The 12,945-nt window shown below is 48.2% G+C and overlaps 1 protein-coding gene across 4 annotated transcripts in view; it reads right to left on the bottom strand.

Annotated features, from left to right (window-relative positions):
* LOC311530561 (L-amino-acid oxidase-like) overlaps window positions 1-12,719 on the bottom strand; it is a gene marked incomplete at its 5' end in the record, with an annotated part of 53,489 nt that extends 40,770 nt beyond the window's left edge. For 2 of the 4 annotated variants that reach the window (XM_084647343.1, XM_084647346.1), the window contains 2 exons: window positions 10,463-10,624; window positions 12,083-12,210. In XM_084647343.1, the coding sequence (XP_084503469.1) occupies window positions 10,463-10,475 (13 nt within the window). Of the gene's footprint in view, window positions 1-10,462; window positions 10,625-12,044; window positions 12,211-12,657 lie in introns of those variants that run through there. The other 2 variants (XM_084647345.1, XM_084647344.1) reach the window with 2 other exon arrangements.
* Window positions 12,720-12,945: the final 226 nt, after the last annotated feature.

Here is a 12,945-nt window from a genome sequence, read left to right as displayed (position 1 = left end):
TTCTGTGAGTCCAGAAACCTCTGCGACATTTTCCACTTCCACCCAGAGGCAGCGGGGGGAGGGGGATCTGGAGCCCCAAACTGCCATGGGCAGCAGGGGTCCCTCTCAGTTGCCATGGGTAGTGGGGGGAACCTGGAGCTCCGAGCCACCGCGGGTGGGTGCGGGGGGGAGAGCACAGCTCCCAGCTGCCATGGGTAGTGGGGGAACCTGGAGCTCTGAGCCACTGTGGGCGTGGGGGGGGGGGGAAGAGCACAGCTCTCAGTTGCCATGGGCAACAGGAGGACCTGGAGCTCCGAGCCACCGCGGGGGGACTCCAGAGCTGTCAGCTGCAGTGGCGTCAGGTGCTGTCCCTCCTTGATCGATGGGTTTGGGGGGTGCTGAATTTCTAACCAAGTCTCCTTTTCTCCCAAGCGTTTACTCAGCCAGAGTGGGGAGAAAGGGGGTAAAATAGGGCCCAGCCATAGCCACCCCGCCCTTGAGTAACTCCCAGATGCAGAACAGTGCTGCGGAGACACTCCCCGGCCCCCACACACTAAGAGCCCAGGTACTGCCTCCCCTACCCAGGTGTGGACAGAATAGAGGATGGCCAATCTGCTCCAGCCAATGAGAGCAGAAGCAGGGACCTCTGGTCTTTTGGACATTCAGAGAACATGCTACAGTATCAATAGGCCTTTCTCTGACCTGTGTTGATGGGCTGTTTCTCCAGCCATGGTATAAATCTATAAAACTATCAATCCATGGTACACCCCCATCTTGAATGCGTGCAGCTGTGGTCGCCCCATCTCAAAAAAAGATTTATTGGAACTGGAAAATGTTCAGAAAAGGGCAACAAAAATGTTTAGGGGTATGGAACATAGGAGGAGAGATTAATAAAACTGGGAGGAGGAGGAGGAGGAGGAGGAGAGATTAATAAAACTGGGACTTTTCAGCTTGGAAAAGGGACGACTAAGGGGGGATATGATAGAGGCCTATAAAATCATGACTGGTGTGAAGGAAGTAAATAAGGAAGTGTTATTTACTCCTTCTCATAACACAAGAACTAGGGTTGACCAAATGCAATTAACAGGAAGCAGGATTAAAACAAACAAAAGGAAGTATTTCTTCACACAAAGCACAGTCAACCCCTGTGGAAATTATTGCCAGAGGATGTTGTGATGGCCAAGAGTATAGCAGGGTTCAAAAAAGAACTAGGTAAATTCATGGAGGATGAGCCCATCAATGGCTATTAGCCAGGATGGGCAGGGATGGTGTCCCTAGCATCTGTTTGTCAGTAGCGGGGAGTGAGCAACAGGGGATGGATCACTTGATGATTGCCTGTTCTGTTCGTTCCCTTTGGGGCACCTGGCACTGGCCACTGGTGGGGGGCACCAGGGAAAGGCTGGATGGACCTTTGGTCTGACCCAGTGTGGCCGTTCTTATGTTCCTCCCACTCCCCCTTTCTCATCACCCCTGCATTACTCCTCACCATCGCAGCTCAGAGCAACTGGCCCTGTATTCCCATCCCATCAACCCTCCAGGGCACTCCCTCTGGCTCCCGGCTCCTCAGCCCGCACCTCTCTTAGGCAGAGACTCGCAGCTCTCTCCTCCCTGACCAGGGGGTTTTCCAGGCTGCACAGTGATAATCCCACAAATCAGACTGCCTCTCCAGGCCAGGCTCTGCACTTTGCTTTCCCTCCAAAGGCTGTAACTGCCCACACCTACGAGTTACCACACAGCCCTTCCTAGGCCAGCGCATTTAGTCTTACGGTGCAAGCGTTACAGAGAAACCACATTAAAAACAATTTTAAAACCTTCCTCGATTGCAATAACGTACCAGAGATCACCCCCCAACTCCAACAAGGCCTCCGGTCAGAGTCAGTCCTCCAGCCTCCACCAAGGGGATTTTTTGTGATTACAAGTTGGTTAACAGGCTTAGCTCAGAGAGCGCACACCCATTAATAGGTTAGTCTTTCCTTTTACAGCTTGGGTCTTGGCCTCATGGCAGCAAAGCCCCACTCCTCAGGACACAGGTGGAAAAGGACGGGTTTTTGCGTCACCGGAGGTGGGGAATAGGTGCCGACTCCATGGGTGCTCCGAGGCTGGAGCACCCACAGGGAAAAAATGGTGGGTGCTGGCAGCCCCCCTATCAACTTCCCCCTCCCGCCCAATGGCGGGCCCTGCAGATTAGCACCTCCCTCGCCCTCCCTGCGCCTCCGGCCCACTGCAATCAGCTGTTTTGCAGTATGCAGGAGGCTGGGGTGAAGGGGGAGGGGAGAGGAGCGAGGCAGCACGCTCAGGGAAAGGGGCAGAACTGGGCAGGAAGAGGCAGGGTGGGGACGGAGCGAGGGCGGGGAGAGGTGGGGCGGGGGTGAGGCCTTGGGGGAAGGGGTGAAGTGGGGGCAGGGCCTGGGGCAGAGCCGAGGGTTGGGCACCCCCCAGCACTTTGGAAAGTCGGCACCTGTGCCTCTCCTTAGAGATTCCCCTGGTAAACCTCTTGACACTGTTTGTCCCCAAAGTCCATCCTTATCTAGCACATTATTCGATCCAGTCCTTTGAAATCCACAACACTTCCCAGGGTTCACAGCACATCTCCCCCTTGGAGAGGTTACAAACCATCCCAGCCCACAGCTTTGCATTTAATACAATGGACTCCAGCGAGACTTACACTTAATTCAGTAAGCTCTCCCAAGGCCATGGCAGGAAATTGCCATAGCTGTCACACCCCCCTTCCCCTCTTATCCTCCTCGCCCCTGCTCTGTCCCCCTCACCCTCTTTCCCTTCCCTTTAGCTGATCCCCTCCTAACTAAACCCATCCGAAAAAAGGTGCAACTCCCATCACGTTGCTGCCGTCACCTTGTTCACTCTGCGGGTGCGTTCTACCCCTTCCCCCACCCTGTGTCTAACTCAGCGGTTCTCAGCCAGGGCTATATGTACCCCTGGGGGTACTCAGAGGTCTTCTGGGGGTACATCAACTCATCTAGTACATCAACTTGTCTAGTTTTACACCAGGCTACATAAAAAGCACTCGCAAAGTCAGTGCAAACTAAAATTTCATACTGACAATGACTTCTTTATACTGTTCTATATGCTGTACACTGAAATGTGAGTACAATATTTACATTCCAAGTGATTTATTTTATAATTATAGGGTGTCATAAATATAAAGGGAAGAGTAAACCCCTTTAAAATCCCTCCTGGCCAGAGGAAAAATCCTCTCACCTGTAAAGGGTTAAGAAGCTAAAGGTAACCTCGCTGGCACCTGACCAAAATGACCAATGAGGAGACGATACTTTCAAAAGCTGGGAGGAGGGAGAAAAACAAAGGGTCTGTGTCTGTCTGTGTGATGCTTTTGCCGGGGACAGAACAGGAATGGAGTCTTAGAATTTAGTAAGTAATCTAGCTAGGTATGTGTTAAATTATGATTTCTTTAAATGGCTGAGAAAATAGCTGTGCTGAATAGAATGAATATTCCTGTCTGTGTGTCTTTTTTGTCACGTAAGGTTTTGCCTAGAGGGATTCTCTATGTTTTGAATCTAATTACCCTATAAGGTATTCACCATCCTGATTTTACAGAGGTGATTCTTTTTTTTACTTCTATTAAAAGTCTTCTTGTAAGGAAACTGAATGCTTTTTCATTGTTCTAAGATCCAAGGGTTTGGGTCTGTGGTCACCTGTGCAAATTGGTGAGGATTTTTACCAAACCTTCCTCAGGAAGTGGGGTGCAAGGGTTGGGAGGATTTTGGGGGGAAAGACGTTTCCAAACTACGTTTTTTCAGGAACCCAGATAAAGTTTGGTGGTGGCAGTGGAAGTCCAAGGGTAAAATAGTTTGTACCTTGGGGAAGTTTTAACCTAAGCTGGTAAAAGTAAGCTTAGGGGGTTTTTCATGCAGGTCCCCACATCTGCACCCTAGAGTTCAGAGTGGGGAAGGAACCTTGACATAGGGCAAAAATGAGAAAGGAAGCAATTTTTCAGTAACAGTGTGACTGTGACATTTTTGTATTTTTATGTCTGATTTTGTATGCAAGCCATTTTTAAGTGAGGTGAAACTTGGGGTACGCAAGACAAATCAGCCTCCTGAAAGGGGGACAGTAATCTGGAAAGGTTGAGAGCCACTGGTCTATCTGGTCATTTACATTGTAAGCTCTTCCAGGCAGGGACTGTTGACTACTTTGAGTTTGTACCAGCACCTACCACAAGGGGGCCACACTCTTGGTGGCTCCTTATGCACTATTGTAATAAACATGATTAAGAATAATAATTTGAGTCAAATAGGTGCAATAGGAGTAGAGACACTACTTAGTCTCCACTGTCCACAGTATTCTTATTCTTATTTTATGTATTTGTACTGTGGTAGTCCCTACAGGCTATCTATGTACATACAGTTAGTTAGTTAGTTGGTTAGTAGATAAGGTGCCAATAGATGGTGCTCAAGAATTATAGTTGGACCCAGTAGAGGTAAATGTAGATAACGTTTCTAGACACATCCCATCATAAGACCCTGTTTTCAGTTGCTTAAAACTTTCGCAAACTTTTGAGGTTTGGGCTGACATTCTCCATTCGGGTGCCTGCCTTAGGATGTCTTTTTTCGATAAGCGTCAGCAAAAACAGGTAAGCTGTTGTGAGAACAAGATTAGGGGACAATATGTGGATTTACCCAGGCTAAAAAAAATTCGCACAGGGCATTTGGTTGAAAAGCTCGAGTGTTTTGGAGCAGGGACCTGAAATGGACAGGCAGTGTGGCCCCATCAGGGATGTTCCTTTTCCTGTCCATGTGGAACTCCCCTATACACACACACACAAAACTGGCTAAGTTTGAAGCCTTCAACACATTGCCATTTGACTTGCTCAGTAGAGAACTGATAAGAGTTTGGCAGCTAATATCTGCTATGGTTCCATTTGCACTGAGCATTCTCCAGCCTGGAGCTGCAGGGGCTGAACAGGACTTCTCCATGCACTTTGCTCCTCTGGCCCGCTGATCCTGTGCACTCAACCCTCCCTGGGTACCAAAGCAGCATGGAGATAGAAGCCATTAACTAGAATGCTGAGGGGGCCAGAGCTTGATCTGATCAGGTGATGTGGCGAGTGTGGGGGGGATGACAAGGAGCTGTGGGAGAAGTTTGGACAGGAGACCTGACAAAAGCTGGGGGGCAGACTGAGATAGGGAGATGTATGGGGGGTGGAGACTGGTACTGACTGGGCAAGGAAACTTGGACTAGGTGCCAATGGGGAAACACGGGGGTGGGGAAACACCCCTACTCATCCCACCACGAGCCATTCAGCAGCAGGGATGTTACCAACCCTTACATTTCCCTGAGAGGGAACAGACCATGGTTGCCCATTATGAGGCACATGGGTCTGTACCAACATCATCACATTGTGACTAGCCAGGGCATTGTTCCAGCCAGCCAATCACCAGGCTCAGAGATGACCCCTCATTTGAATGCCTGCCACTATATATGAGTACAGCAGGGGGAAGGCCAGAGGCATTTGCAGGCAAAAGGGTTAGGCTGACCTGTGTGAGAGCAGAGCAATGGCTGCTTCCCAGAGAGGGAGGAAGAAGGCCCAGACTCGAAGGAGACAAAAGCACTATGGGAGGAAGTCCCAGGCTAAGCAGAGGAAGTCCCAGGACAAGCAAAGGAGGCAAGCCAGGCGGAAGCCAGCAGGGAAGCGTGGGAAGAGCCCCCAGGGGAAGAAGCCCTCCCCCGCCCCTTACGACGCCACGATGCTGAGACAGCTGCAACGGGACAACAAGCTCCTATCACCCAAGGCCAAAGGGCTGATGTTTTCCTTCGTGAACGACATCTACAAAAAGGTGTCCACCGAGGCTGAACGCCTGAGGAAGCAGAGCCGCCGCCCCATGATCGGCCCTTCGCAGATGCAAGCCGCCCTGCAGCAGGTGATGCCGAGGAAACGGGTCAGGCGCTCGACCACCCCGGTCTCGAAGAGATCTCACTAGAGGAACTTCCCTCCCCTTCTCCCCGGGGTGCCTCCTGGCTGGGATCAGAGGAAGAACAAGAGGGGAGAAGGGAAAGGAGGAAACGCCAGCCTGAGACACTTCAGCACCCTCCTGATTAAAGAACTGATGTTGCTTTAGACATGCCAAAAAACACACACACACACACACACAAAAAACCCCAACCTGTACTCTGCCAGAAGGACCAACTTCTCCCCCAGCAATTCTTCATGAGACACTATGAGAGACTGAATCAGTGAGAGACTTTCCATGACCAAGCCTGATAGACCGTTCCACACTGCAGCCTGCTTCAGTGAGACCATCACTGGTGGGAAGAGGAGACCATCATCTCTGGACTAAGCCAGTGAGAAAGAATTTGCATCCTAGTTAAAAAGAGACCTGCTGGCTGTGGACTTAATGAACCAGACACTTTTCATCACTGCAAATGAGAAACTATAGAAGGACTGGGTGCTTTCCTAAGGGAAATAAAATTGTCATCTTGGCATTATATTAAAACAGGATTTTAGCAGCATTTCTGGTGTTATGTTTCCTTTAGTGTAGTGGGCAATGATGGGGTGGATTGTGCTTCACAATTTAATATAAAATTAGTAGTAGTATAGTGCAGTGGGTGTGAATCTTTCCAGATGACTGGCTTGTCTTGCCTACCCCCAAGGTAGGGGATTTATCTTGCCTCCCCCAAGTTTCACCTCACTTAAAAGCGACATGCTTACAAAATCAGACATAAAAATACAGAAGTGTCACAGCCACTCTAGGACTGAAAAATTTCTGACTTTCTCATTTTTACCACAGAATTATAAATAAACTGGAATATAAATATTGCACTTACATTTCAGTGTATACAGAGCAGTATAAACTAGTCATTGCCAGTATGATATTTTAGTTTGTCCTGACTTCAGTAGTGCTTTTTATGTAGTCTGTTGCAAAAGTAGGCAAATATCTAGATGAGTTGATGTGCCCCCCCGGAAGACCTCTGCGTTCCCCCAGACAGGGGTATGTGTACCCCGATTGAGAACCACTGGTATAGTGCCTAGAAGTTCTAATCCTGGATCAGGAAAAAAAAAGCTTTTGACTAGAAGTTTTGGATTTTGCTTTACTGAAAAAAGGGGGATGCTTATCCACCACCGCCAATCATTCCTCCTTCTCACAGACTAAAAGTGAACATCCCTGTCTCAAATGTTAAAACATTTTAGACCACAGCCACCAACTTTCTCCTTTCCAGGTGGATTCTCCACCCCTGCTCTGCCCCAAGGCCCCACCCCCATTCTGCCCTTTCCCCCAAGGCCCCACCCTCGCCCTACCTCTTTCCACCCCTGCCACACCACCTGCCCCAGGGCCCCGCCCCTGCCATGCCTCTTCCCACCGCTACTCCCCAGCCTCCCCCTAGCACCTCCCACCTGCCGCCCAACTGCCGATCAGCAGCGCCCACCAAGCAGCTGATCGAAGGGTGGCTGGTGAGTGCTGAGCACCCAGTATTTTCTTTTTCATGGGTGCGCCAGCCCCGGAGCACCCACGGAGTCAGCACCTAACCCTTCAGACCACCTGAGAATTGAGGAATAGTTAAGGGACCAATAAGAGATCCAGATTTTAAATCAATCAGCCAAAAGGTGGGCAAAGCCACTACATATGCAGACAAGTCACCGCACTCTCTAGTTAGACCTGTTCCTTCCAATATTACTCCAGTCTTACCTATACTGATCTGAAGTCATGTGGCTTTCACCCAGAATCCAGTCTTTGTTAAATCAGAAGGGGCCGGATCTGCCCGATAGCAGTTTTAAGATAAAGAGGGCTTTACTGCTGTGTTGATAACACCTGCTCTTAGCAGGGTTAGAGGGCCTGGTGATAGCCTTTGTTCTCCCGCCACTGGTACTCTGGTAACAAAGGGGAATCTCATCAAGCTCTCATTGTATGTACATGTGGCCAACAAATCTTCCAGGAACACGAGAGAGCCCTGAATTCAGAATGCAAAAGTCAAGCAGGAAGAAACAAACCTTGTGGATTTTCTTCATCCATCATGAAGAAGCAAAAAGAAAAAGAAAAAAAAAGGGGGGGTGGGGGTTACAAATCCAAATCCATTTTTTCCTTGTAACTGCCACTTTTCCCAAGAAAACAAGAGGCCTCCTGTGTATTGCCATTTAAAGGCTATAATCAGCAAGCCCTACTGTAGGGGCAGACTTTTCGGAGCAAATATATTTCAATTAGCTTCCCAATCCCTTCTTTCAGAGTAGCAGCCGTGTTAATCTGTATTCGCAAAAAGAAAAGGAGTACTTGTGGCACCTTCGAGACTAACAACTTTATTTGAGCATAAGCTTTTGTGAGCTACACAGCTCACTTCATCGGATGCATCCGATGAAGTGAGCTGTAGCTCACGAAAGCTTATGCTCAAATAAATTTGTTAATCTCTAAGGTGCCACAAGTACTCCTTTTCTTTTTGCAATCCCTTCTGTCTGATCCAACTCCCACCAAGTCACTGGAGTCTTCCCACTGATTTCCGTGGGCTTTGGTTCAGGCCCATACAGAGCAGGCTGCCTTCCTCACCCAGACACTTAGAGAAGAGTGGATTTTTCCACTACAGCAATTCTCAGCCTTGGTTTTCATTCATACCTGCCGGCAAGATACTTCACCACAAACAAATACTGTTCAGAATACAGGGCCTGGAATTTCCTGTTAAGCACATTTCTGACTTCTGTGCATTGCCCTGTTGAAATCCAGGGGCTACTCACACTAGCTAGCACTACATAGGCTAGTGTCTGTATGCTTTGGCTTTCAGGGTACCTCTACTGTACACTAAGCTTACGCTCAAATAAATGTGTTAGTCTCTAAGGTGCCACAAATCCTCCTTTTCTTTTTGCGAATACAGACTAACACGGCTGTTACTCTGAAACCTGTTCTTAACTCAGGTTAGTTAGTTTGGGTTAAAGGAGCAGTGAAGACACTAACCTAGGTTAGCATCTGGAGTTCAACCACCAGGCTCCCTGCTAACTGCTTAACTGCTAACCCAAGTTAAAAACAGAGCTACTGTGTCTTCACTGCTATTTTAACCCAAGTTAAGAACACACTTCTTTGTGCACCCTTAGTTACTAGCTTTTTGCAAATGCAGATCAAAGACATAAACAATACAGCTGTATCAAAAATGGAAATACGTATCTAGACCTTGCCTAGATTAGGACTGTGACTGATGCCAGGTGTACACTGCAAACTGACATCGGTGTCACTACATCATTCAGGGGTGTGAAAAATCCACACCTCTGAGAGACTGACCTAGCCCCTGGTGTGGATGGCGCTATCTCAATGGGAGAGCTTCTCCCACTGACGGCTGCAAGTAGGTTTCAGGGGGTCCACCAAGCAGGGCTAGAATTAAGACTTGCTGGGGTCCAAGGTAGAAAGCAAAGCCCCACCGCCTGGGGCTGAAGCCCAGGGCCCTGAGCCCTGCCACCCAGGGCTGAAGCTGAAGCCTGAGCAATGTAGCTTTGTGGAGGGCCCTTTGGCATGGGGCCCCAGGCAACTGCCCTGCTTGTTGTGGCACTGGTGGGACTGTGGCTGTATTAGTATATTTTAATACTATAAGGGACTTTAAGACTGCTCATCAGTGTAAAGCAATACGTGTTTAAATGCTGGAAAGGGTCTAACAGGTTCTGTAAGCACGGCCTGGTAACTGTAAGAGCTCTTGTTGTGACGTGGGGATTTGTGCTTAAGACCGCCTCGCTCTTCTACAGCATTTTTCATGAGTAGATCTCAAAGCACTTTATAACGGCGGTCACTGTCACAAATGGAGAAACTGAGGCACGAAGAAGTGACGTGACTTGTGTAGGGTTAATCAGCAGGTCAGTGCCAGAACTGGGAATGAAACCCAGGTCTTGTGACTGTCAGTGCAGTGATCTAGCTACTAGACCATGATGATTGATTTCATCCTTTGTTTCTTTCCCATAAACCTGACACTTATTTTTAAAACAAAAATAAAGCAAGCTTTGATGAGCACAATAACGGTAAAGTCTCAATTCCTAATGGATTTCCAGTTTGGGGAGGATGATAATTATGATACTAATCAATAATAATTAACAAGGGTTAGATTCTGACACACTTACTCCAGCTGATTAGTACTTTAACCTTCCAACAGCTTCCCGGTTCTTAGTGGGACCACTCAAAGAGTAAGGCAATATTTACTATAAATAAAGGGGACTCTTTATTTGGTTAGTCTTTTAAAAAAAAGTTTGATCCCAGATTGGCTGCACTTTACAAAATACCCCCCTTACTCTGCTGGAATAGTGCAGATTTTTTTTATCAGCACACTTTGCCCCTTTAAACTAAGAATTGAGTTTTATTTCTCTCGTTTACATACGAAGTGGTGCCTTACCACACAATTTACCCTGCTGATTTCAATGGGGCCACTCATGTGGCAGAATCTGGCCCCAAATAACTTTGCTTATGGCTGGGACAGGAAGCATCTGCTTTCAGGCTGAGATTTTGTAGGGCTGTAGAATGACTCATAATACTTAGCTCTCATATAGTACCATTCCTCAGCATATCTCCAAGCACTTTGCAAAGGAAGGCACCAGCATTATCTCCATTTTTGAGATGGGGAAACTGAGGCACGGAGCGGGGACTTTGCTCAAGGTCACTCAGGAGAGCCAAGACTGGAATCTAGCTGTCTTCAGCGCTACTCCAAGGCCATGCTGCCAAATAAAGGAGAGAGAAAAGTCAGCTTGTTCCCCAGCCTCCTAGATACAGTGTTGCTGAAGGTCCTTCTACTAGTCAATAAAATCAGAAAGTGACAAAAAGTGTTAGCATCTGATTATTTGGTGACACCCTAAGAAATATACCCTATGGCTCCTAACTTCGCTAAGAGAAACAGTAAGGTTTCTCTGCACACATGAATAATTTCATTCACCACTATCCCCATGGTTTCAATGGCTTACTCTGTGAGTAAGTCTTAGTTAGTCTCTAAGGTGCCACAAAGATGCTTTTCTTTCTGTGGGTAAAGTTACTCAGGGGCATTTGTGCTTCCTGCAATCAGCCTTCACAAATGTCTCTCCTGGATCCTCATCTATCTAGCAGTTTTCTAAGCCCCCTAGGGCTGGGGAAGCAATTGAATCATTCACAAGCATAAAAACAATGTTAATTTCTCTTCCCAGGTTGCAGTAGAATGTAAAAATCTGGCCTTCTGAAACTATAGCACAAACTTTAAAAAAAAATACCAAATCCATATTCAGAATTGGAGAATCTCTTTCTCTTCCCCGCCCCTTCCATGTGAAAATTACAGGTATTTTAATTTAAAAGTGTCATTCCCTGACCGGGAATCGAACCCGGGCCGCGGCGGTGAGAGCGCCGAATCCTAACCACTAGACCACCAGGGAAGAGCTGAGAGATGTCTCACGTAGGATGTACTCCTGCTGGCAGGTACAGAGCTAGTATTTTCCCCACTAGTTCTGACCAAAGCGGAAACGCAAAAGCCTTCACTGCAATCACACACCATCATTTCACGTCCCTGAATTGAGCAAAGCACCTAGACTGCACACGGAACTCTGCAGCAGACACAAATCCTGTGCAAATCAGCAGAGACTGGCTTTGCTCCGCCCCCCGCAGTTAATTTAAACTTTGAAAGAGCTGTCTGTGCGGCGGGTTATAGATTTTACGGCTCTTTTCAAGGCTGTCTGAACAATGCTAAAATCAGAGCGGCAGCTGATCCACCCCCAAATCTCCCCTTTACCCCTTAGAGCCCCTCCATAATACAGGGCAAATAAAGATCTGATGGAAAAGAGCCCTGGAAACAAAACACATACACGTTTTTAAATATACTGTGAAATGAAAGAAGGAAAGAATCCTTGGCTTATTTTCCCATTTTAATCTAATGAGACTAAAACTTCCTTTGAGAGATAGCAAAATTAATATATTATTACTTAAAAAGATCGTGTCAGGAGTGGGATTTGAACCCACGCCTCCATACGGAGACCAGAACACCCAGGAGAGGGGAAGACAGAGCCTTGAGTCTGGCGCCTTAGACCACTCGGCCATCCTGACACCGACAGGAGCAGCTTTGAAACAAGCGTCCCACAATCTCTCTGCAGAAGTGTCCCCCCCTTCGCTCTCCCTCACCGTGTTTTAATTCTGTCCTGAGAGCCCTCAGGTCTCACCTTCCACGACACACACAGACCCGCGACTGCTGCTGATCTACACAAAGGATCACAGACGCACCGAACTACTCCCGCTGGTTTAGACAGGCTCTAAACTGGACTACACCGGCTGCTCCCGCTGAGTGCTACTCGCTCCCATTCCTCAATACAGCAGCGCCCTGCCAGCAGTGTGTATCAGGTTTCAGCCCGTCTTCCCGGCCCCGGTTCTTTTTTCCATATCCCTTCTCTCCCTTCTCCAAGGGTACCTGCCCACTTTCTCCTGCCTCCCTCTTCTCACTTGTTTCCCTTCCCCAGGCCAGAGCCAAAGTGTATAAAGTCACCCAGGCGTGGACTTCACCGTCCAGCTAGCCGCACCGAGTATATCCTGGGCTTGGATTAAACTCTCCCTTTGGCTCAGGTTGATCCCTGATTGCTGGTGTTTGCAATCATGCTTTAATCCATCCAATCCACTTCCCTCTACCGCCTGCTCAGTGGCAAGGCTAGAGTACTCGCGGCGGCTACACTATCTCCCTTCCAGTCCACACTCTCAACCCAGGGCAAACCACTGCAGCCTGGAGCACGGTACACATCTTTACCTCCCAGTCAGAAAAGCAAAGTCGCGCCCACAGTCTTCCTTCCTTCCTTCCTTCCTTCCTTCTTCTCTCTTACACACAATCGACTAGAGTTGCTCGGCCTGATTGACTGACTTACACGCACACACTCACCCCCTACTCCTCTCTGGGAATCACTGCATTTGATTCCCTTGTCATGCTAGGTATACCTTTAAACCAGTACAGGGGTGCAGTGTGGACACTCATTACAGCGACAGGCAGAAGTGGATTAGAGGATTGTAAAGCCTGGGGCCAGTGCAAGTGGGGGCCCCA

This window comes from Lepidochelys olivacea (assembly GCF_965140295.1).
Source record: "Lepidochelys olivacea isolate rLepOli2 genome assembly, chromosome: 14".
NCBI lineage: Eukaryota > Metazoa > Chordata > Testudines > Cheloniidae > Lepidochelys > Lepidochelys olivacea.
This window is presented reverse-complemented; position numbering and strand designations above follow the sequence as displayed.